This window comes from Adiantum capillus-veneris, chromosome 7 (genome assembly GCF_014529385.1).
Source record: "Adiantum capillus-veneris isolate H3 chromosome 7, ASM1452938v2, whole genome shotgun sequence".
Lineage (NCBI taxonomy): Eukaryota > Viridiplantae > Streptophyta > Polypodiopsida > Polypodiales > Pteridaceae > Adiantum > Adiantum capillus-veneris.
The window spans coordinates 93424397-93451254 of NC_140937.1; the positions used below are offsets into that span (position 1 = coordinate 93424397).

At 45.4% G+C, this 26858-nt stretch overlaps 1 protein-coding gene across 1 annotated transcript in view; it reads right to left on the reverse strand.

Moving 5' to 3' along the window:
• Positions 1 to 26858, reverse strand: part of LOC147454233 (PH, RCC1 and FYVE domains-containing protein 1-like) — a 78539-nt gene that overhangs the window by 12210 nt on the left and 39471 nt on the right. Inside the window, exons 2-6 of the mRNA XM_086516243.1 lie at positions 16085 to 16171; positions 15889 to 15978; positions 15680 to 15760; positions 15371 to 15559; positions 13158 to 15287 (exon numbers count right to left, since the gene is read on the reverse strand). Coding sequence (XP_086372369.1) covers positions 13158 to 15287; positions 15371 to 15559; positions 15680 to 15760; positions 15889 to 15978; positions 16085 to 16171 — 2577 coding nt within the window. The remainder of the gene's footprint in view (positions 1 to 13157; positions 15288 to 15370; positions 15560 to 15679; positions 15761 to 15888; positions 15979 to 16084; positions 16172 to 26858) is intronic.

Genomic DNA, 26858 nt, shown 5'->3' on the forward strand with positions numbered 1-26858 from the left:
AAAGCAGAAGAAGCGTGTGCATTTTGAAGGACTACCCAGTTCTTTCTCTTCTTTTGACGGTTCTTCTAGCTCTTTCGACTCGAGTGAGGAGGACAAAAAGGGCAAGAAGTGAAGCAAAAAAAAAATCTTTGGAAAGAACAAGAAAAAGGCAAAGAAGATCACATACCGACCAGTTTCTGATAGATCTACGGAGGAGTCATCCTCTGATAGTTCGGACTCCGACGACCACATGTTTTATGCGAAGAAGAAGCACTTTTACAGAGCCAACCAATAGGATTTCCTCGAAGATAAGAGCAAGAAGGCAAAGGAATTTAAAGAGGGTGGACAGTCAATAAAATTTGAATCCTTTTCTAGATTCCGAGATGCTCCGAGGGCCTTGGCCTTCATCCAACAGTTTGACATAGCCTTCTCTGGAGGGCATTACTCAGAGCACTCCAAGATCAAAAGGGCTGCATCATTTTTAAAAGGAAATGCTCGAACATGGTGGTCCACTCTTCTTCTGAGGAAAGAAGCCCCAATCAAGTGGTTGAAGTTCAAACGGCTCTTTATTTCTTCTTGGTTGAGTACGAACGAGATGTAAGAACCGCTTGGAACCATCTTCGGATGACCAAGGGAGATTCTTTGGATGCATATTGCGAGAGGTTTTGGGATTCTTTTCTATCGACCTCTTCATTTAAGAAGGTCACCTTTAAAGAACAGATTGAGCGGTTTTGCTGCGGACTCCCTACAGAGATCCGAGATTACTACCTTGAACAAATGTTTGAGTCTATTCAACAACTAATGGATCATGCGAAACGGGGATTCTCAATACCTTTGGAGACTTTGATCTACCCCACTGATGAAATTTTGACTAAGAGGACGAGACTCGAACAATGAAAATAGAAAGAAAAAGAATCCCCAAGAAAAGAAAGATACACGACCCCGATTGACTTTTAGAGAGAGGGATAATTATCTCAAAGAAGCGAAGTGTTTTGGTTGGGGGGAACAAGGACACATCTCTGGAAAGTGCCCCAAAAAGGCACAACGAGGTCAGACTGAAGACAAACCAGAGAGTTCTAGAGCAGCAAAGGAACGTAGCAAAAAAGGTAAGATGAAAGCAGGAGTCAGGACTGGTACCGGATGTCACAAACTGCTGACGTGTCAAAGCCCTAAAGAATGGAGCCAACTTGGAGATGCCGGCCGAGGGGCCTAAACCCTAAGAAGAACAAGTAGCAGAAGAAGAAGTCCTACTAACTTATGGGGACCCCGTCCGATGGGGCCCCCGGTGACATAACGGGTTAAAATAAAGCAAGACCCACACACACACACAGAGAAAGAATTATGTAGCCGTTGATGATGTGGCAGCTGTACGGAAATTGCGCTGACATGATGACGTGGCAGGCTGTACGGATTTCCGCGTTTTGCGTTGACTGTTGTACGGAATTCCGTGATTTACGCTGGCAACTTTTTGGCATTGCTTTTGGACCAGAAGCTTTTGAGTTTGAAGGCTTTTCATATAAACTGCTTTTCATAGGCCAAGGGCCTTTAAATATGTGCTAAGGGCTCATTCTCTGGCACGCTTCGGTGAGAAGGTGCAGAGCGCCAGTACCGGCATTGTACTGAGTTCAAGTAATATAAAGAAATAGCGAAAGTTGCACCAAGGTTTGGGGCCAATACTCTGTGGCGTGGAATTCTGGCACTCCGTGTCGCATGTCGTCTCTCTCTCTCTCAATTCAGTTGTTATTGAAGTGCTAAAAGTCTGTTCAGCCTGTTCTGTTCTATTGGCACGTGGTGCCCATCTTGTGATAGTAGTATCAGAGCAAGAGGTGTGGGCCTTTTTGAAAGCATACCAATCCTACAAAAGAGGAGACAGAGCTATTGGAGTTTTACTTGAAGTATCTTCGGTCCCGATCCCGGACTTATTAGGCACTCCCACCCTTACTTCTTTGCGCATTGGGCGTGCTCCCGTCTTCATCGTTGTCTTACAAGGCATAAGCCATAAAGAACCCAAGACATAGAATTCATGGATTCATCAGAATATTTGCAGTTTCTGCTCAACGAGCTTCACGACATTCTTTCGCGACATCCTCAGCAGAATCTACCGATGCTGCAAAGTTTTCAACAATTTTTGAACTACATGTTACCCCCTCTGATGCCCTAGGTGGTACCTCCTCTGGCATCAAAAAGTACGAGAGCTTCCAACCGGCAACCTTCTCAGCCGTTTGTTCCGATCGGGGGAGTCTTCAAGAATATGGTGCAGCCATCTGACCGTGATCCAGTGCAACCACCATTGCCCCCACCTCCACCTCCACCTCCACCGCCACCGCCACCGCCACCGCCACCGCCACCGCCACCAGGCTACAATGGTTGAAGCCCATATGGATACCCTTATTATCCATACCCGGGATATGCGTCTAACCAACCCAAAGATTTCAGAGATGGCAGCACAACAGTCAAATTTTTCACTTTTTCCGAGGTGAAAGATCGCAAGAAAGCATTGCAGTTCCTACACCAATTCGACAACATCTATGCTTTGGGGAACTATACAAAAGAATCCAAGATTTCTCGAGCAGCGGGATTTCTCAAAGGTAATGCTATGCAATGGTGGAGTTCAATCGCGACACAACCGCATGCTCCCAGGACCTGGGAAGCTTTCAAGACAGTTTTTGCACGTAGTTACATGACTTCGATGTTTGAAGTCCGGATTTTGGCAGAGTGGGGCAACTTGAAAATGCTTGCCACCGAAACCATGGCAACTATAACCAAAGGTTTCTTGATGTGTACCTTCCGGTGTCCTTTAAGTTCATTTCCTTAGAGGACCAGTGCGAGCGCTACACCATTGGACTACCATCACCATTGCAGGAATATTGTCTCTCCAAGCAAGTCTCTACCATGCAAGAGCTTATGGACCATGCCGCGATCGGCTACAAGCTCATGAAAGGAAAGTTGGAGTTTACCACAGAAGAACCTCCGGCCACTAACCAGAACTCTCGGCAACAACGAACAAATTCTCGGGAATCCCGTGAAAACCAACCTCAACGGCCTCGTCTGACACAACGTCAATGAGACGCCTTGGTACAAGAAGGCCGATGCTTCGAATGTTTCCAAACAGGACATACGTTCAATACATGTCCTGAGCGAGCCTCAACGTCCTCAGTGCAACCTTCTGCTCGCTGGTCAGACAGATTTCCAAGGCCACCTCCGGCCAAGAAGGCTAGACCTGCTATTGGACTAGTACCCAATATTTATGGTATACACCTCGAGAGTTTTAATGAATTATGCAGAGCTTATGGAAAAGACAACGGCTTGAAAGCCCTTATTTTCTTTGACCCCAGAGCTATGGAGAACTTCATCCATCAAGAATTCTAGAAGCAAATGCACTTTGATTATGATGCAGAGGGTGGAGAAATTGAAGTTGAGCTAGCCATGGGGCAAACTCAGAAAGTGGTACCGCTCATTGGTGCACTTCCAGTGACTATACAAGATTATCATGGAAAAGCCGATTTCCACATTATGAAGTTGGGCAATTGCGCGTTCTCTTGGGCATGCCTTGGCACGACAAGAATGATGCAACTCTCTAGGTTCGGAACCGAACCATCACTGTGATGCAGAAGGGTAAGCCAGTTGTCCTCAAAGTTCGGTTGTCCGAACAAAGCACTGAATGACCTCTCTAGTTGTTTTCTAGTTAGATACTTTTGAATTTTGTTTGAGAATTCGTTTGAGAACTTGTTTGGTGATCCTGTTTGAAATGGATGGTATCTGTTTTGAACCTGTCTTGGTGCCAATTGAATTGTTTGACTCTGGGTTTAATACTGGTTTCAATGATTGATGATTTTACTCCCGGGTGGAGAAGTGAAAATTATTGTTTTGGTATTGTTTGAACCTCGGAACGACGCACGCCGATGCTTGGGAAGCGTTCTGTTGTATGCTAGAAAACCTCCGAACGACGCAAGCCGATGCCTGGGGAGCGTTTGGTTGTATGCTTGAACCTCCAAGCGAAGCAAACTGCGGTCTGGGGAGCGTTTGGTTATACAGTCCTCTGAGCTCATGGCCCGGACCTTTTTAGGTTATTTGCGGCGGGAGTGACGAGGTAGTCGTTGAGTAGCTTCATACTGCAAACCGTTTGTCTCGGGGTAGTGCTCAACGGCGCTGTTTGTTGTGTCTTGTAACATGCATATATAAGCAATTGTATTGCATTGTGATGTGCCAACTACTGAATATTCCTGATTGGATGAGATTGCCTGGGTATGTAATTTTTACCCATGGAAGATCAGTGCGGTCTGGGTGTGATGGCTAATTTTACTACGCCAGAATATCGAGAGTTCCGATCTGGAAATAAGGAGAAGCCAACTCCTTGATCAAAAGAGTCGAAAGGAGAAGCCAACTCCTTGATCAAAAGAGCCGAAAGGAGAAGCTAACTCCTCAACAAAAAGAGCAAATTGATTGTCCCTCGGAATGACCCTCGAAAAATTATTTGAGCTAACTTGAGTTGTTTTACAGATATGCTGTGATCGCAGATGATTACTCTCTTTCAAGAAGGAGAGATGTCACAAACTGTTGACGTGTCAAAACAGAATGGAGCCAACTTGCAGATGCCGGCCGAGGGACCTAAACCCTAAGAAGAAGAAGTAGTAGAAGGAGAAGTCCTACTAACTTATGGGGACCCCGTCCAATGGCCCCAAGTGACATAAAGGATTAAAATAAAGCAAGACCCACACACACACACACACACACACACACACACACACACACATAAGAGAAAGAATTACGTAGCAGCTGATGACGTGGCAACTGTTCGAAAATTCCGAAAATTGCGCTGACATGATGACGTGGCAGGCTGTACGGATTTCCGCGTTTTGCGTTGACTGTTGTACGGAATTCCGTGATTTTACGCTGGCAGCTTTTTGGCATTGCTTTTGGACCAGAAGCTTTTGAGTTAGAAGACTTTTTATGTAAACTGCTTTTTATGTTCTAAGGGCTCATTCTCTGGCACGCTTCAGTGAGAAAGTACAAAGCCCCAGTACCGGCATTGTACTGAGTTCAAGTAATATAAAGAAATACCGAAAGAGGCACCAAGGTTTGGGGCCAATACTCTGTGGGGTGGAATTCCACCACTCCGTGCTGCATGTCGTCTCTCTCTCTCTCAATTCACTTGTTATTGAAGTGCTAAAAATCTGCTCAGTCTATTCTGTTCTATTGGCGCGTGATGCCCGTCTTGTGACACTGGATTGCATGGGAACCGATCCAAGCCAGATGAATGAAAGTACAGAACTTTGCCACGCTTGGGGCAAAGTGAAAGATAAGGAAGCCCTTATCTTTTTTAATGGAGGAGCCAAGGCCAACTTCATTTCACCTGAATTGGCGGTGCGGCTTGAGATTACGCATGACAAGATGGTGCCACCAACGGAGGCAGTTCTAGCAGCACTCGAACGGGATGTAGCCACTACGCCTGTCATTGGCAAACTACATTTGCATTGTCAAGGGTATTTAGGGCACGAGAACTTTTACATCATGCCTTCGGAAGGGTGTGACGTCCTCCTAGGAATTTCTTGGTACCATAAGAACAACGTCGTGATCGACTATCGGGCCAAGAAAGCGACTTTGACAAATGAGAAGGGCAGAAAAATTGTACTAGATGTAAAATTGAAGGGCGAGTCCATCCCTATTGTATCGGCTTCGCCCTTTTCAAAATTAATGAAATCTAGTCTTTTTGTTTGCTTGATCTATGTAAGAATTAAATGATGAACATCGAACGAACATGTCTGAACTGGACAAAGAACGACAATATTTTTTGCACACATACCGACTGTTTCTCATAAGGCCTGCCAAGCGAGTTACCACCATCTCGTCTTGAGAACCATATTATTGATCTGATTCCTGGAAGCACACCACTGAACCGGCCACCTTACCATGTTAGCCGAGCCCAGAATGAAGAAATCATGAACCAAGTAAAAGACCTTCTTGAAAAGGGTCTCATCCAGACAAGTACTTCACCCTACTGCTCTCCGGTTTTACTGTATTAAAGAAAGACGGATCTTGGAGGATGTGCATTGACTATAGAGCCCTTAATAAAATCACTATCAATAATAGATTTCCGATTCCAAGGACCGATGATTTTCTTAACCGACTTCAAGGATCCTCTTGTTGCAGCAAGATTGATTTGAAAAGAGGATATCGTCAGATCAGAATCACTCTGGGAGATGTCTACAAGCCAACCTTTCGGACAAGCTTTGATTTGTACAATTTTTTGGTGATGCCTTTTGGACTTACCAATGCTTCAGCGACTTTCAACCAAATGATGGATAGGATTTTCCGAGAGCATCGATCTTTTGTGGACACTTTCTTTGATGATATTATAGTTTTCTCCAAGGATGAAGCAGAACATCGACACCATCTGCAACAGGTCTTTCAGGCATTGCGTGATCACAAATTAGTTATCAATGCCAAAAAGAGTGAGTTTTTCTTGCCGGAGATACACTTTCTGGAACACATCGTCTCAGCAGTAGGAGTACAGATGGACCCGGCCAAGATTGAGACTCTCCGGGTTTGGACAGACTTGAAGAATGTTTATGAAGTTAGAAGCTTTTTGGGCTTGTGTTCTTACTATCGGCGGTTCATTCGGAAGTTTGCAGAGGTAGCTTCCCCTTTGCACATATTGACTCAGAAAGGAGTCCCTTTCTCGTGGGGACCGACAGAGGTGACTGCCTTTCAAACACTTAAGGAAAAACTGACTACTTGACCAGTGTTGGCTTGCCAGACTTGCAAAAGCCATTCGAAGTTTATAGTGATGCTTGTGGTTGAAGTCTGGGAGCGGTCTTAATGCAAGAAGGCCATGTGATTGCTTATGAAAGCAGAATGTTTTCAAGGCCAGAATTGGTAGCACAAATTTATGAGAAAGAGCTATTGGCAGTGATCCATGCTCTTACTCAATGGCGACATTACCTACTCGGAGCCGATTTCACGGTCTTTACTGATCATCAGAATTTAGGCTACTTCTTGTCACAGAAGCAGCTTTCAGAAAAGCACATGTAATGGGCTAGCATCTTGTCACAGTTTCACTTCCAGATTGTCCATGTTCAGGGACAGAAAACTTAATGGCAGAAGCTTTGTCTTGGAAGCCCCTCGTCTTGGCTATTTCCGCGATCCATCATAGAAGCTTTGAGGATATGGTTGATCAAGACACCACCGATCCGGATTTTTCTGATGTTTTTACTTGGATACAGAATGGGGAGATAGTACCAGGGTATTCCATATGGGATGGCTACTTGATGAAGAAAACAATGTTGTGTGTTACACAATCGTTGAGGAAAAAGGTTTTGACTGAGTGCCATTGTCCACCTTTTCCGGGTCACCGCAGCATTGACACCACCTTGAAAGGTGTGGAGCATTATTTCTTTTGACCGAGACTCAAGAAGGATGTGGACGACTTTGTTCGCAGTTGTTTAGTATGCCAAAAGGTCAAGTTTGATAGGCATAAGGCACAGGAATTACTACAACCTTTACCCATTCCCACCCGCCCCTGGGAAAGTATTGCAATGGATTTCATCTTTGATCTCCCGAAGACACAGAGTGGGCACGATGGCATTTGGACTGTCATTGACAGATTTAGCAAGCAATCTCACTTCATTCCAATGAAGAAAACAGTCAAGTCGGACCATTTAGCGAGACAGTTCATTACATAGATATTTCGATTACATGGCATGCCTGAGACAATAGTCTCCGACAGAGATCCCCGATTCACGAGTTTGTTTTGAAGGGCTATTTGGGAGAACATTGGCACGCGGTTGCAGTTCTCGTCATCATTCCACCCGCAGACAGATGGGCAATCTTAGATTGCAAATTCAGTTGTTCTGAATTTATTGAAGTCTTACATCTCTGATCATAAGACTCAATGGGGGAAAAAAATTCCTTTGGTGGAATTTGCCTACAATAACACGGTTCACTCTTTGACAGGGAAGGCGACATTTGAGATAATTGAAGGTGCTCTGAAGGTTCCACCCTTTCTCAGCACTAAAGACAAGATTTTTGAAGCAGACCGGTACACGAGAGACTTGGACATTGCTTTTGCTAAGGTCCGGGAGGCTTTAGAGAAATCTCAAGAACGACATAAGGCAGCAGACCAACATCGACGAGACTTGGAATTAAAGGAAGACCATTGGGTGTCTTACATTTTGAGAAGGCACGCCTAAGGAAACAAAAAGGACAGGAGCGGCTTGTTCCAAAGCTTAGCATGAAGTATTATGGCCCTTTCCAGATTAAAGAAAAGATAAATGATATTTCCTTTCGACTCAAGCTGCCCGATACTTGAAGGGGAAGGAGCGGCTTTTTCCAAAACTAAGTATGCAATATTATGGCCCTTTCCAGACTCAAGAAAAGATAAATGATGTATCCTTCAAACTGAAGTTGCCAGATACTTGGAAGATTCACAATGCTTTTCATGTGAGTCTCTTGAAACCTTTCAAGGGTGAGTTGTCAGTCGACAAGGAGCCTGAGGAGCAACCTGAAGTAGAAGAGAGCGAGGAGATGCTCGTTCTTGAACACATACTCGCTCACAAGGAAAGGAAAGTGAAAGAAAAAGTGATACGGCGGTTCTTAGTGAAATTCAAGAGTTATCCGACATTGGATGCGAAGTGGATGGAGGAGGAGGACCTAGCAAATACTCCTCGGATATTGGAACTTTACCATGAGGCTTTCGGTCTAGCTGCGTCTATTCTGAGAGATCCCACAGATCAGCAGGGTTGAATATGGTCCAAACGGGGCTGGACAAGAGGAGAGTTACTCTGCTCCTTTGTCACAGATTACCAAGATGGAATAAAGTCACTGATTTTCCTTTGGATTTCAGGGATACTGATGTGATGACAGTATTCTGCTTTATGACTTTATGAATGAAGTACTTTGAAATGGGAATTCCCGAAAATGAATCTCAGTTATGTGTGCTCTCTCATGTGATTGTGTTTGAGTGCAGGTTTGAAAGATAAACTGACTGCAACATTTTGGTCTTGAGATTCTATGGACGTGATAGCAATAAAAATTAGTCAATCCGGCATCAATAAGGTCCAGTGTGGATCTAGATGCGATTGCTAAACACGTTGCCGAGAGATCATGGTCCTAGATCTCGATCTATTTTATGTGATTTGATGTTCAGTGACTGTCGTTTTGTGCAAGCAACAACCCTAATACACATGAAAAGAAAAAAGAAAATGTGCATATCATGGAGTGCCACCACCGGCATGCCCCTTTTCTCTTGCTAGTGTCCCATACCACCCTATCAGAAGTATAGTGGACCTGTCCCGCTGGATCATCACAACCACAAGAGCTCTAATGGTTTCATGCATGTTGCCATGCCACAAAGAACAGAGAAGTTGCTCCCATACCAATGTTAGTGCTCCCCTAGGATTCATCCAGCCCACATGAGATAAGACGAGCAAACTTGCACATAAAACAGTATTAGGGATACACATTTTACTCACCTCCTAGCCATAAAGCCTAACCAGCTCACCCCCAAACCTAAGAGTCGGTAGCTACTTCGGCTTAATGCCACACATGAAGAACTGGCCTCCAATGCCACCAGCCCAGACCTTAGCTTGGCGTCCAGGTACACATTTTCCAATGGTCTTCAGTATAGGCATCGTGATCACACAAGATAGCTTACAAAAGATCCTAGGGTCCTATTTATAAGAGCCCCATAACCCCCCTAACCTTAGGGCCTAATGCGTCGTAGCCGGACATAACTTTAGATACATGTGTGCGTACGTGCTTGTTTAATATAAACTAAATACCCACAGCAAAGCAGAACAACTGTTACAAATGACGGCTGACAACGGAGAGGAAAGGTTTTTTGTACTATGATCCAAAAATTTCCAGATCTAGTACAAGAGGATTAGATCACAGTTTTGATAAGAATTGAGTCTTATCTATGTTTGAAGATCTTTGATCTTCCTTTGAACAACACCAAACCAAAAATGAGAGAGAGATCCTCACCTGCATTCATACAAAAAAAAAGACAATTGTTTGTTAGTCCTTTATGCATTTTGCAGGCCTCAGCAGACTCTCTACTTGTTATCAATGTCACTCACTTTGCTAAGTTCTACTATTCACATGCATTAATATGCTTTGTTCTAAAAAAAGCCACCAATCAAGCCTTTTTTTTTTTTTTAAATCCAAGTTCAAACCACTTTTGTATTGTTGTCCATGTTCACTCTCATTTATGTCACACATTTTCACTGCTTAACATGTTCTTGTGGATAGAGGCCCTTTTTCAAAAAACATGTATCTTTTTGTGCCTAAGAAAGCTTGAGCTGCAAAATCATGTTAGTGAGCCAAGGTATACCAAAATTGGCAGAGGCATACATTTGCCAAAAAAATTCATGAGACGAGATATCAAAAAACCATAGAGTACAGGAGCAATATGCCCCTCCTACAAGTGACATCCTTCTCATGAGCCATCTTTGATCGTTATCACAACCAGAAAAACTTCATTGTTTGCACCACAGGGGGCATAGAGCAAAACATATTACGATGCAGTAAGATTAAAACCAGTAAACCAAATCTCATGCGCCGAAACCTGTAACATAAGGCTGGTAAAAAATACTATCATAGCCATGCTGAGGTGGTCACTACTCCATGCATATTCATTCCAAAGCGACAGAGGGTTCCCCTCTACAATCAGTCACGTGGGGCCCTCACATGCTCAGTAAGGACCAAGCCTTCAAATGCACACAAAAAAAAAAAACAAAAAAGATTCACAACTTAAGTACAAGAATTCCAAGTCACAAAATACGCATCAGTTCCTTTGCAAGGGGAACCTATCAAGTACAACATTTATCTAAGCATGGCACACATCCCTACAGTATTGAATAAGCACCCGCCCCACAAAGGGAAGCCCATCACTAATCAAGGATCATACCCAACTACATGCCTCTACACATGGTGACAAATACCCACTTGGTGTGTGGTGAATAGCAAAACGGCAACTCTAAACCAATGATTAATCATTATTAAGGGTATGTTTATTATCTCGGCAAAAAAAACAGCAGAAAGGTTACTCTTCCTTGAAATGTATAATCAAAATAGGAAAGCCAGACTACCTATGATGGAGTCGGTTCTCCTCTACTTTCTTTCCCTTGTTCTTAGTCATGTTGACAATAATCACTCCTTATGCAACAATAGTAAACACACACACAAAATGGAACCGAAAAATGGATTGAGTGAGCTCCAAAGGGGGCTCACGTCTCAATCTTATATGGCAATCCAAAAAGTTCATCAACACCACCACGATCTGAGGCGGTCCGCACTTCTACTGCGAGTAGGGAAGATCTTAGCATGAAGAAGATCGGGAATGACAGGTTAACTACCCAATGCTTTAATGAACTCCATTTGAGTGTCTAGTACGAGGGCCCATTCCTACCATGCCAATTCTCCAGGGTAGGACCCTATTGTCAGGTAGGGGTTTTAGTGCACACAATGCCCTATGTGTGTTGTGAGGAACTAGTGCACACGAGTGTGTGTGTGTGTGTGTGTGTGTGTGTGTGTGTGTGTGTGTGTGTGTGTGTGTGTGTGTGTGTGTGTGTGTGTGTGTGTGTGTGTGAAATGAAATGAAATGAAATGATATATTCTTAAAGAGGCCAAAATGACCTATGAGACCAATCCGTTACAAACTGGTGAGTCTGATACCATGTCTGGGTACAAAAAAAAAAACATAAAGAGATACTAAGGTGAATCTAAAAGTGCTACTAGCTGGAACTGTGTGGGGTATGTGTGATCACTAATACCATGGGTGCCCAAAATAAGAGGGTGATATAATGTGTGGTGAATCCATCCTCATCTGCACTCTAGATGTCGAGACAGTATGGCTCGAATCCTCCCCTATAGTCTCCGTCGATGCTATGAAGCTCCTCTCCTCGGTCGTGGGTGTCTCAATCTCCCTAGCTCTAATGCTCGGTCAATGAGAGTACCGCGGATGTGAGTATGAGCTGAGCTTTGCAGTGGTGGCTGCTCCTCTATCTGTCCTGTGTCTGGTGTGAAGAAATCAGTAATCTGTCTCTGGGATTGTCTCTCTCCAGATCTCCTCAGTGGTGGCTGCTCCTCTGCTGTCCGGTGTCTGGTGTGAAGAAATCAGTAATCTGTCCCTGAAATTGTTTCTCTCCAGATCTCCACACACACACACACCACACAGAAATGAAATGAAATGAAATGTTATATTAACGTCTTCAAGAGAGCAAAAAGTTACAATTGGTGAATCTGATCTACTGTCTGAGTACAGAGAGTACAAAACCTGAAAAACTGAAGCTGAAACAAAATAGGCGGGGGGAGAGAGAGAAATCACCAGATCAATTTATTTGTTTCGCGTAATTCAGTTGTTTATGTGCTTTTCGTAGCACCTTCCATGTCATGCCACATAGAGTTGGATTACCTAAATTCGGTCTTAAATGATGAAAGGCTTTCGCTACTATTGAATAATCAACAAACCCAGTGCATGGATCCTATTTGAGAAAGGTAATGTTTCTTCAAAGTGGAAAAAACGTGGCAATGTGTCTAGAATCGATATTTACAGATTGAACACATGACTGAAAATTTTTCCTAAAACAGCGGTCGCAAGAACACGAAGAGAAGTAGCCATTCAAAAACAGCAAAACAAAACATTCACCCAGAAGTTTTCGCATTTCACGGTTTCCTGGTTGCAGACAGATAAAACACATTTTATATCGCATTGCAGCTGCATTAAAAGACATTCAAAGAAGATGTATGTACAAAATACGTCGAACAGTGTACATGGCTTCCTGTTATTATTCAATTTAAGCCAGCCAGAAAGTGAATGTCACTGATCCTTTAAATGGAAAAACTACATCCCCATACCTAAAAGTGTGCCGATTCATTTGTAGGCACCATTAAGCTATGCGGGGCAAAAGTAATACTAAAAATTTCCTATTAGAAGTTGACAAAAGCAATTCAGATACACAAAAAATACATTGTGGAATCTAAAGCATACTGCTCGACCTCCTTGCAACCTATTATATAAGCTACGATCCAAAAAAAAAAAGTTGTTAATGCATTCATTCGCTCTTGGTCACAAGCAATTCACAAACTTAAACACCAGTAAACAAAAAGAAGTGCCCGATAAAGCTCTAGAAGTAGGTTAATCAGAGTGTGGCAATGCAAGTGAATAGAACGTTCCCTACCTGTGACCTTAATTTTGCAACTTCATTTGCAAGACTTTCGTTCGTCCTCATTATATCACCTTCTCCTTTCCTTGGCGATGCCAGGCCCACGAAAGTAGGTGTTGGTGTAGTTGAACGAGGCGGACTCGATCTTCTTGAAGCTATAGGAGATGTTGCCCTAGACACTATTCTCGACTGTGGAACTGATGCAGAAATTTGCCTTCTTGGTTGACTATAAGCAAATTGTTGGGATGGTCCACTTCTAATGGGTGAAACTCGGCTACTCGTTGAATCAGACCTTCTGTTCTTTTTGGAATACGAAGTGTATTCATTGAGCTTGAACTGTTCAAGAGCAGTTAACTTGGAAACAGGTGGCTGAGACCTTGGTAATTTTGAATCCCACTTGTCTCGTCTCTCTCTGTTATCAATCGGGGGCCTTGTGCTGGTTATTCTTTTATTCACTGAGCCTGTATTAGAGATCAGGCTACTGTTGGCTGCTTTTTTCAGCTTCATATAGCACGTGTCACACACACGGTAGGGCTTGCTCGGATTCGGGGCCATTGATGCTTTCAGTGCCTTCTTGGAGCTGCAAGAATGGCAGTAAACAAGCCCACAGTTATAGCAATTATGGCGTTTTCGAGTAAATCCAAAGGGCTGTTTGCAGCCTGAGCATACAGAATGATCGGCTCCTGATACCCATTTATGAAGACAGATAGCTGCGGTGATACTTGTGCCACAAGCGATACTTCTAACTTGCTTGTCTTTGAGAGCCTCAACTAAAGTGGGAACTTTTCGGTCTTCAAAATCTCCATGCCCCAGCCTGCCATTAGCTCCTTTTCCCCACGTCAACACCTCTCCTTTTGAGGTCAATACAGCAAGGTGGAAAGCACCACAAGCAACTTCCTCCACAAATGCATCACGAAGTTTACCCTCCACACGCTTGGGTACCTTCCCGTCTGCATGAGGATCTCCTAGCTGTCCATAAACTGTGCTACCCATCGTAAAAACCTGACCAGAGAGAGTGAGCCCCACTGTAACACTGTGCCCACAAGCCACATTACGAAAATTGTGTTCTACAAGGGCTGCTACACATGTTGGGACCAGCTTCTGTTCTTTATCCCCATGACCAAGGCGACCTTTGTCTCCATCACCCCAGGTAAAAAGTTTTCCTGATGAGCAATTACTGGAACTACTTGATCCTACCATTACTTCTACCACTGCAGCTGAATGCCACACACCACAAGCAACTCTTACAGTTCTCAAACCCTTCAAAGAGTCAACTTCCCGTGGAATCCAGGTGCTACTTTTGTCACCGTGACCAAGCACTCCAAAGGTTCCATCACCAAAAGTGAAAAGCTGGCCAGAGGATGTTACCAATGCTGTATGCCAAGGGCCACAGGAAACTGAAGCAATGCGCAACCCCTCAAGGGGACTATTTAATCTTTTAGGTAGCCAGTGGCCCACATCATTACCATGGCCTAGTAGACCAACATTATGGGTCCCATCACCCCATGTGAATAGTTCGCCAGATAAAGATACCGCACAAGAGTGGTACTCACCACAAGCAACAAATTCAATATTGGTGCTTGAGAGTGCCTCAACAAATTGAGGATGTGCCACATCGGCATCAATGCCATGCCCAAGCCGCCCTCCAGATTCTTCACCCCAGCAGAAGACTTCACCTTGCTTGGAAACCAGTGCAGCATGTCTGCCACCACAGGCCACCTGCTGCACATCTAATACAACTGCTGACTCCAGAGCCTTTGGCAAGACAGCATCCACTTTTGCTCCAAGGCTTTGACCCACTTTAAGGGTGCCACCACCTAAAATTCCATCACCAACTCCCTCACCCCACATGTAGACATCCCCCAAGGCATCTGCATCATCCTGTCCTGAGCCCTGACTTGATGAACTCACAGCACTGGACATACTGACTCTAAAAACATCCGTTGATGATCCACGCATTTGGGAGTGGACACTGTCTGAGCCTATATCGGACCCAACTGAATGCACAGAGCCATTGAGGTAATTTGAATCGAAGAAAGTCTTCATTCCCAAATTCCGCATATCATCCTCTGGAAAAGGCTTTCCCATTGTTGCTCGAGGTGGGGAACTGTATGCAGTTGGGCTACATTGCGTATCTCCAACAGTCTGCATTCATACTTTGTGACTTATAGTGTGCAAGTATAGTAGTGGAAAGTAATTAAACAGCGCAAACAGCATATACGGTTCACCTGGCTTAAATTTTCAGTACTTCCAAAAGGAGAACTCAGAGAAGAAGTCTTTAGGGTGTATCCTACTGGGCTGTAGGCATCAGATGATGCTGCTTCGTCCCGCCTTAACCACCTCCTAGTTTGACCTGCAGAAATTCGAGCCCGTAATCCAGTGAACCACACTTCTGCTTCTTCTTTGTCCTTACAAATCTGTTTGAAAATCAGACAGCAGATTTACACCATAGCATCAACGTTCTAATATAAACTTACGTATAATAGAACATGCTTTGTTCATACATACATTGTTGTACCTTGGGGAGAAAGTTTTACCAGATCAAGTGAGCGATCCTCACAAATCAATGAAAAAGACTGATACTCTTTTTCTGGACGAGGGTGTCGCTGAAAAATGGCCTAAAGCATTGACGACGCAAATTCTTGCTCTTAGAGAAATCCATAGTTGGGCATAGCATTAACACACAATCTATACAAACATCTCACCGATTAAAGCATGAAGGTAATTAGACGTTTGAAAAACTTACTGTTCGTTGTCCTGGTATGATGCTAGATACCGAACTAAGCTTTAGTTGTTTCTCTTCTTTTCCAGAGTACCAAATCAGGGATGCCTCATCCTGCAACGCAACTGGCTGGGGTTTAGCTGCTGAAACTAGAAAAATATTACACAAACTGAGTATTTTGGTTTTCAAGCATAACAGGCTTTTTAACACATGTACTCACATTTGAAAGTCTAAAGGGACAAAACTTAGGCTTCCCTCTGCGTCCGTATTTCAGTAAGTAAGCTCCCTTTTTCAAAGCAATTACTGCCTGTAAAAAGAGCAAGAATACAGAAAATTTACCACCATGAAAGTACAATGGGAAAGACAAAAACAAGGAAGAATTTCACATGAATAGTTTTCCAGAGGCGTAATAGATCTATGAGGGTAAAAGTTAAAGCACTATCTCTTATGTGAGCTGCGTTGTGAGTTCATGATGGATAAAAAGGTAAATTCCAAAGTGTAGAATCCACGTATAATATGTCACAAAGCTAGTGAGCCGTACAATAAAGGGGGCAAGATTGGCTATGGAGATGGAAGTTCAACTCCTCCCATGATAGCTGTTGAAGTGACCTTGAGCTAAATAATGCAACCTGTGGATGGGTGCATTGAAACTTGGTCAAATGTTGCTTACTCTAGGTTGACACCTCCAGTAGCTTGGTAGCATCTTTTGGAAACACTGCATTATGACCAAAAAACCTCCAACTGGTGATTGTGTCAGGTCCCTCAATATACTATCTGCCCCTATATTCCTCTATGGTGATGAAGGCCTTCTAGAAAGCTTAAATCCATCAGAATAATAAGGCATCTGGAACCGCTCAGAAGAGACAATAAAGTCATCGCTGTATTCATAATGCACTCGGCATCTGCCCATGTAATGCTCCTCTGTCTCTGGCCCAAACTGACGAGGCTAACATGTGCTGCTGAGTCTAATCCTTAATGCTCATCTGTCTGAAGATGAAGCTCTTACATTGAATAACATAGCTGAGAAACAGTGCACCTGAGGCCACGTGAGAGAGGTGTACACTTGTTTTATTTTTTTGCCGAAAATGGGAGCTATATACTGTGTACAAGAGACCTCTGAGGATGCTCAATGGGCCTATCTCCCAGAGGGGGTACAAACTGGAGGAGTACAGTATGAGTGCTAGCTATACATCATGGCGGCATATAGGAAGAATGCAGTATGAACCACCGAGCAGGTGCATAATGCCAAGTGATGTGTCCCTGATGCAGACTGAATAACATACTCATAGCTGAAGAAGAGAGTGTCTACACCGCTCCGCTGCCCCGAAGGAGCCTGCCAATGTATCCCAATGAAATGAAATGAAATGAAATGTTATATTAACGTCTTCAGAAGGCCAGAATGACCTATGAGACCAGAAAGTTACAATGTGGTGGATCTAATACAAAGTCAGAGTAACAAAAATGACAGAATAAAATGCTAAATCACAGATCACAAAAGATCCAGCATCGGTCGCTGGCGGATCTCATCAATCTCCTCCATGGTCAATAGCATGACCGGGCGTCGTGCATGTCGGGCCAAAGTGATCCGAATCCTCTGATGCAGCCTCCATTGATGCTGTGTAGTCCTCCGCAATCGTGGGCGTCTGGATCTCCCTAGCTCGGTCGCTCGGTCGATCAGTGTGCCTCTGGTGTGAGGCGGCGAGCTCTCTTGTGGTAGTAGCTCCTACGGGTGTCCAGTGTCTGCTTATTTATCTAAATAAGTCTGTGATCCGTCTCTGAGACTGGCTGGCCTCTCCTCTCATCAGGCTCTCTCTGTGTCTGCGCAGCTCGAGCAAAAACAGACCCAAGCATCTCTGATCCTCGTACCGCATGACTCTGGAGAGTGGTCCAAAGCCCTCTCTGAACAAGAAGTGGAAGCGGCCACTATCTCATACTAGACAGGGCAGTGGCATGTATAGTGCAACTCTGTCTCAGGTTCCAGGTCACATAGGAGGCATGTCCTGGCCTCTATTGGTACTCTGCTGTATCTCCGAGTCTCAATCCGCAGCTGGTGTGAAGATGTGCGTATCTAGCCAATAGCATTTTTTACTTTTTTACTTTTTTGGGCTAGAGCCGGCAAGCCAACAAGAAACTGCCTTTGCTTCGCGTGCACGCAAACGAGTCAAAGACAAGTTATCTTGCAGACTTGCCGACAAGGGGAAAAGCGCCTCCATGCCGTATCGTGGCATGTCAACGGGGAATGGAAGCAAGTTTCCCCCTCGGGGGAGTAAAAAGTCTTTTCATGCCATGGTAGTCAGTCCATGTTCCCTTGTTAGTCACGCCACCCGAGGGTAGCGTCGGGAAATCACCAAACGAATTCAGTGATGCACTTAAGGACCAAACCCTTGTAACTCACAGACCGTGCTGAATCTTGCCCAGGTACTCCAGGATTTTCGCCTGGTAGAAAAAGGCCCCCGTCCAGCGGATGTCCGGTAGGACTGCCATACCCAAAGTGGGCGTCGGCTCAAAGGAGGCTTTGAATCTTGCCCAGGTACTCCAGGATTTTCGCCTGGTAGAAAAAGGCCCCCGTCCACCGGATGTCCGGTAGGACTGCCATACCCAAAGTGGGCGTCGGCTCAAAGGAGGCTCTAGCCAATAGCACATTGTATCCCATGAGACAAGCGGGTGTCCATGTATCTAGGTCTCGTCACAAAACCGTCCTCCGTAAGCTGGGGAAGATGCTCTCTGTAGAAAGCCATCTTCGTGCCCAGCTCCTATGTTGGCTGTATCCATGTCCTCCTGGTGTCTAGCTGAGTCGGGTCCTGGCGGATGAGCCTCGTGATCTCTGACTGTGTGAGAGTCAAAGAGGGTGCATCCAGTGAGTACTGGAAGGGGGGCAGTCTATCTATGCTGAACCCATGCGCCTGAAACCATGATGTCATCTACCCATACCAGCATGTTGTATCTCCCTGCATGGCTAACTTTCGAGAGGACTCAAGTGCAAAGCGGGCATATCTGTTTCTGGGAAGTTCCCAGATGCGGTGTATGAAGGAGACAGATCTGGTGAGCACCTCAACCACTAGTGGGGGGGCAGCTAGCTCTACTCGTATAATGGCACGTGGTACTGAAGCCTTGGCTCTAATGAGCAGTGAGATCATAGAGACTAGTGGCTTCTCCATGTCCCCCCATCCATCAGTGTGACCTGTCCTCCCATGATGGTCCAATGAAGGTCCCCAAATCTCAGCTCCATAGAGCAATGCAGAAGCCACCAGGGTGTCAAAGAGCCAGAGCTTCGTCCGAGGCTCTTGAAACTAAACATGTGAACACATCCTCTCCAATCTACCCAATGCTGCATGGGCTCTGGTCAATCTAGTCTCTGGTGCTCTTCTCAATAAAAATGTTGGTCCACTAAAAACAACTCCAAGCTAGGTGTAAGCATCTGTATACTCCAATGTCTCCTGGCCGTATGTGAATGCATACGCTGACCTCCTGATCCACTGTGGGGTGGTATTAAATACCATGACCTTGGTTTTACCAAGGTTGACAGACAAACCACTTTCATGAGCAAAGCTATGCAAAGCATCCAAGTGACGTTGCATCCCCTCTGGAGAGTCGGAGATCAACACAATATCATCAGCATATAACAATAGTGGGATCCATGTTCCTGCCAGTTGTGCACCTCTATCACCATCTCTCTCAATGTAGTCAAAAACCTCATCCACATACATACCAAACAGAGTAGGAGAGAGCGGGCAACTTGCTTCACCCCAATACTGGAATGAACCGCTGTAGATAGGCCCTCTGAGGTGCATACATGCCCCACTACCGACCTGTACAGTGCCATGACCCCCCAAATGAGCTCTGTGGGTACTCCCATCTCCTGTAATCTGCGCATCAATCTAGCTCTGGGTACTGTGTCAAATGCTTTGCGGAAGTCCACAAAACTGCAATAGATCCATCTCCCATGTGATCTGCCCTCCTCAATGATGGCTCGGAGTGTCAAGATATGGTCAAGAGAAGAAAAACCTCTCCTGAATCCTGCCTGCCCGGCTGCGCGTATCCCTTCCCTCTCTGCCCATCTACTCAGCTGTTGGTCAAGAATGGTTGCGTACAACCGTGCCAATGGTGTCCCATCATGATAGTGCGATAATTCCCAGGCTCCATAGGGTCTCCTGACTTGAAGATAGGTACAATAGTAGATAGGCTCCAAGTTTCAGGCAAGCCCTCATACACGGCAAGGTTAAACATAACTGCTAGGAGCTTTGCTAGTAGATCTCTGGCATGCATGAAATGCTCAGCCACTAAGCCATCATGATCATATGCTCTCCCAGTCCTCATCCTGTCAATGGCCTTCCTCACCATCTCAGCGGTGAAAAAAGCACATTGTGGGGGCATGTATCGGGGGGGTTGGGAAGGGACGGCTGTCCAGGAACTGTGTACAGAGATGACGCATACTGGCCCCGAAAGAGAGTGCAACAATTCTGACCAGAGAGCTTGAGCAAAGAGCTGTCAAGGTGGTAGATGTTAGGGAAGGCTGTGAAACCAAAATGTGAACACAGCAATTCTTATATACCTAGATGAATTTGGGATAAGCCCGGATTCACCCCTAAAGGAAAGTGCAAGGTATAGACTCATGGTAGTCACCCACAAGACAATATAACCATCAACTCCATTTTGCATAGTATTGACTAAATACCACGACATTCCCACTAACGTCATCAGTGCCCAATAGTGGGTGTAGAACTAGGTACTAACATATCTCCAAACACAACACACAACACACAACACACACGAGCATACACCAATACAAAGTTCAGCGTATTAAGTTTCTGTCATGACTCTCGACATCAAGGGCAGACTCGGCCATAATGAAGCCTAGCACTAAAAGAAGCATTAAATCAGAAAAATTAGCACAAAAATGAGGTAGTTGATAGGGCATACGCGCATATAAAAAGTGCCTTGATTGTAACCCGAACATGTGAGCATGAAGACCAGATCTGTATGAGAACCCTCAAACAGAGTGTGTGAACCAGAAATCGAAATAACCATACAACCGCCCCCCACATTACATACCCATCATGAATGCCAACTCTGATAAGCAAACAACATACTATTTTTAAAGGCCCTTGGCTGAAAAGCATCAGACACAAAAAGCTGGTCTTGCATCCAAAAGCAACTGCTGACAGACTCTATGCCCAAAAGCTCTGATCCTTTCAGCACAAAATCCACGCGTTTTCAGCTGCCCACTTCACTTCTTACATAGGTGCCACGTCATCACTTGATGATCCTTTCTCTCCCCTCTTCTTTTACTTTTGTGACAAGCGTGCTCCTCCCTCAGAAGGATCCACCACCCGATGCGAACAGTGTACTCAAAGAAAGAGATTAGCTACCCATCAGTCTACTTAGAAGGCCACTGCCACTCACCAAGATCCAAGACCAACTCTGCCAAGGGGACTCCATCCCAACTCCATAATCTCAAGAGAGCTGCCTCCTCTGTGGGGAAACTGGATCAAGACAAGCGAGAACCCACTACTCAAATAGGCTGCCAGTGAGCACCTAGACGCTGATCAAGTGGTTACACACCCTGAAAGACCAGCTATAGATAGTGTGTACATGTTTTTTTTTTTTTAAAGAAAAGCATAGCTAACATTCTATTACTTTACCGGGTACCCCCCTTGGAGTAACCAAAATGGTGCCGAACCGAAGGGAAAGTAAAAACTATTACAACAATGCCCGTAGGGAATTACGAAGGCCATAGACCAAACAATAAAAACCGACTCAATTATAAACGTGCTAGAGGAAAAAAGCACTCCCAATGAGGGTAAAAAGTGCCCTCGCAACTACAGCAGAGGAGGAGAGGAGAGAGTACCCACCAAAACCTCTGAAAGATGGGCACTTCCAAGCTGTTGTGAAGAGGGAACCACCCAAGGAAAGTATGGGGCGTGTTTAAAGAGGCCCAAGGCGATGTGTTGAGAAGCAACCACTGAACACGAGGGTGAAGGATGGGCAGGAAGAGGCTGAGGAGGATAACCAAAACTGCTGCACAAAAGGTGCCCATCCAAGAGAACGAAAAAACCACCAGCGAAGTGCCAAGAAGAAATTGAGAAGACCGCCAGGTGACCACCAGCTAGCAGATAAAAAGCACCACTGAACGAGGAGGCCAACAAGGTCCACATCGAAGTCTGCAAAGCAACCACCACATAGGGAGGAAGAAGGAAGCACCATCAATGAATGCCCCGTCCAAAGCAACCAAGCCACCTTCGTAGGGAGGTATCAACACATTGAAGATAACCATTGCAGCCATCCCCCAGAAAAACAAAAAACAAAGGACCAAACAGTAAATAAAGCAAACGAAACGAAACAAATAAACTCACGCCCAAGCACACAGACCAACTCACAGCCACACACACTCCCACTCACCCACCCAACCCGGATACGAGAAACACCAGCAAAAACCAAAAAACAAAAAAGAAAGTAATTCCCTCACATAGACATAGACACGCACAACCACTCACACAGCCTATAGCAAGAAAATCAAGAAACCAAAAAAACAGACAACAAATACACACATGCACGCATACCCAGCCTACAAGCCAAGAACACGCAAAAGGGAGCGGAACAAACAATCCAAACAGAAAGGAAAACAAAGGAGGAAAAAAGGGGGGGAGGGGGCGGGAGAAGGGAGAAGAGGAAGAAGAAAAAGAGAATTTTAACGTCGTAGGGATTCGGGAAGTATCCCAATAGCCTCCATGCCTCACCTGAGTCCTGACTCATAAATAGCTAATCCCGCTCTAACTGAGATATATAAGCCCTTTTCTTTTGTCGCAATAGGCGGCGAAAGATAATCCGTGACTGTCTATGTGTGATAATACCGATGAGCACCTCCCTCTGTAGTCTAATTACCTCCTGCCAAGACACCCTCCTGAGACACCCTCCTGTGGTGGTCCGTGCGGTCTCTCAGTTACTACTGCAGTACACAATATCTTCGACATTGGCTTGATCATACATGGGCGTACGATCCTTGGGAGTTCCATTCATTCCAGTCATCATTCGGAGGTTGCGCACTTTAGAGGGGATGGTGACTTCTGGTTTGCTATGGACACACCTATGCACTCATCAGAGGAGTTCACACGAGATATGGCCATGCTCATGGCATATGGGATTCCGACATTCCCAGAGAAGACACCACCATCTTGGGTGGACAGACACTTACCACTTGACCTCGACACGTCCAATCACTTGCTTACACAGGAGCATCTACATGGACTTAGGGAGAGGATCTTGGATATCTTCTTGGACAGGTTCATTGCTTGGATCTTCAGACTGGAGTGAGACTTCAGTTCTTTGGACTCTCTTGAAGAATTTACCCGCAAGATGCGGGAGATCAGGCATCCCGCGACTACATCCGGAGTCACCCAGAGCAACATATCTTGCGGCTGACCCAAAGGGTCAAAATGCATGACCAGAACTGTCTTTGGAAGGCGGAAGGATGCGCTGATCCTGCCAAACCTCTGATTGGCGTGGACGACGAGGAGGGTGCCGAGTCTGCATCCCAAGTGAAACAGAGTACTCAAAAAAGGATAGAGGGGCTCCATCATGGCTCAACGAAGGCCACTACCACTCACCAAGATCCCACTCCAACTGACAAGTGGCTTTCCTTGCCAAATCCACAGTCTCCAAAGTGGTCCCTCCTCAGTAGTGAAAGCTGGGTACAGGACCTCCTCTGGAAAGAGCCTACCACTCTAACAGGCTGCCAATGAGCAATCAATTGTTGATCAGGTGAGACCTCACCGTGAAACTCGAGTCTGATGTGACATCCATGATGGCTTGTCTCTGCAATGCTAAAGACGAGATTCTCCTGCTGAGCAACAATCGGATCTCCCGAGTGAGGATCGAAATACACCCACCATCTGTGATGAGAAGGTAAAGAGATTGTCCCCCGATGAGGGCGTGCCAATCAGGTGGAATAGCCTCATCAATCTCTCTCATACAAGCAACAACCCCTCAACGGATCTCGTAGGTGGCTCTAATCGCCTGTGCCCCAACCAAGGAAGCTTCTGACCAACGGTGTAAAGAGCCTGCTGGCCCATCATCCCATCTAGCCGAGTCAATGTATGTCCTCTCGGCTAACTAGCGGCCTTCTGAATCTGTCACGTATGCATTCCATACCAGGGGCCGCCTCGCTACCTCCTAAACACATGAAGGCGGGTGGCGAATCAAAGCAAGACGTAACTCCTTCCAAATTCGTAGCAAGCAGCACATATGATGACAAATGAGACGTATCCAAGGGCGCATCTGTAAAGATGAATCTAATGGTTGGGCACCAAACACCTGTAGTATCTAGAGAGCCAAAACAAGGAGATGTATGTGACAAAACATTGTGTAAAAATTGTTTCCAAAGCTCTGCCCCTGGAAACAATCCGCGAATTATCAGCTTCACAAGCAATGTCTTGCTTTGCATCTCTGGATCAATAATCCCCAGTCCTCCCTCCTCTCTAGGCATCATGATTGTGTCCCAATGGACTCGTTGTTGAGTGTCTATAGAGCCATCTAGGCCTCCCCACAATAGTAGCACAGAAGGCATTTCAACCGCGCCATGATGCCTGAGTGAAGAGTCATGCAAGGTGTGGTGAACCGAGCCGTCGCAAGAAGAACTTGATTCACCACAAGGGCTCTGCAAGCTAGAGATAAATGCAAGGATGACCAATGGCAAAGTTTCTTCCTGATAGACTGCAGCGCAGGCGCAAACTGCTGCTCAACTGACACATCAATGCTCACATGGGAACCCAAATATCTACAAGTCTGCCCTCTAGGTAGCCAAGTGAAATTATCCTGCAGGTCCCATTGACAATCCGCATCCACTCCTACAAGAAAACCAAAGGACTTGTGCCAATTGATTAGAGCACCGATGGCCAAGCAAAAAGCCGCAAGAGCATCCCGTAGACTGTCCAGAGTGGGTGTGTCATATCTGACATAGAGCATAGTATCATCTGCATACTCTTGATCAAGCAAAGCTGGCGAGTCCGCAAAAGGCATAGCAAGCCCTCTTAATTGTGGTGTTCTACTGCACAAGAATAGAGACATGGGCTCAGCAAAAAACAGAAAGAAGCAGGGTACCAGGGGACATCCTTGTCGAATTGAACAAGACCGATGAAAGCATCGTCCAATGTGGCCTATAATCATGACCACAAGAAGTAGTACGGTATCAAGCAGATACACCTGATCCACCGCAAGAGGCAACCCATCCTCTGAATAGGGCCCTCCAAGAAACCCAATCTACTATATCCTAAGCCTTCTCATAATCAAGAAGCATGCATGCTTTAGGCTTTTCTGTCTGACCAGCCCATTCAATTGCCTCATAGAAAGTGAAGGTGTTATCCAAAATACAGCGGGAACTGAGCTACGCGACCTGACCTGCCTGCACGACCCCTCCTGCCTACGCGAACTGAGCGTCTTGACCTGCATGAGCTTTGCGCGATTTTCTTGCAGAAAGCCCTCAGCGCTGTGGTTTTGCCCCTGCGTAGTCACCCTCAATTCTCTGTACAGCGCTGATGGCCGCCTGTTGCGAAGAGTGTGCGCAGAATGCTCTGGACAGCCAGCTCGCGAAGGTTTCAGTGGCACGCAGGTGCTGAAAACCGCGCAGGCCTGAAGTTAGTGCAAGTCAAAAGGCGAGCAGGAGCAGTTCTGCAAGCTCCTCTACGCGTAGAAAGACTTTCTACGCGTGCCCACACGCCCCGGCACCCCCCTTCTTTTGCATTTATCTACGCGTAGAGGAGCCTCATACCTCCTACGTTAAAGTTTAAAGACTTTTAAGTTTTAAGTTAAACTCTTAAGTTTTGCCCTATTCTCAGTCCCTCACCCTAGTACCCTACCCCACATTTGTGGCTCGGGTTCGATGGATCCGCCTACCGAAGGGGAAGGGCCGGGTGTAGATAGCTACACCACCCCAAAAAAAACAACAGCTACATTTAAACGGAGAAACAAAGATACTGTACTGTCACCAGGATCCTTACGAGTTGGGAAAACCTCTAGGATACATAACAAGCTAATGATGGAGAAGGTCCAGGTGATGCTCAAATCAGAGCTAAACTATATGAGGGATGACATCAGGAAGGAAATGCACGCGAGCGCTGAGAGCTACAGGAACTCCATGTATGGAGACATGATGAGAGAACTAAGGAGAGAGATCCGGGGGATACAGAATGAGGAAATTCAGATCTTGAAAACGGAACTACGAAACCTAATCAAGGCCGAAGTAAATGTAACAGAATGCGTTATGCAAAAGAAACTCGATGAGGCAGTAGCAAGTTTTGAAGCATGGAGAACAAATATGGAAAAGCACATGGGGGAAAAAGATGCAATAATCGAGGAGCTAAAAGGAGAACTTGCGGCTTGCAAATCTGCAACTAAGGAGAAGGGAGAAAACCAACCTTCGGTGCTGAAGGAGCTCGAGACATGAAGGATCAGATGAAAGCTCTACGGGAAGGAGATGAACAGAAATCGAAAACGGCATCTTCATGGGCAAAACGTCTTTTTAAGACACAAGAAAAGGTTGATGAAGCAGAGAAATGGATTGAGGATGCGAAGAAAGGGAAGGCCCAGATGCCCGAGACCACACCTACCTCCACCATTATTAATATGACCATTGAGGAAGAGCAGAAAAGGAAGAATCGGGCTCTGCATGTGCGCGTCACAGGAGTCAAAGACAAAGAGAATGTAGATGAAGAAGTGAAGGGAACTGCTACAACGCATGGGCATCACAGAGCCTACTCACACAAGTGCATGGAGAGTGGGCAAGAAAGGAATCGATGAGAAGGGAAACGTAAAGGATAGGGCACTTATTCTCCGCTTCCCAAATATAGAAATAAGGAAAGAATTTCTAAAGAAGAGGCCAACTCTTAAGAAAACCGGTATTTTCCTCGGAGATGACCTTACATTGGCACAAGTGGCACACATGCAAGAGTTGATGCTAGAGATCAGGGCAGCAAGAGAAAAGGGGAAAATCGCCTTTTATA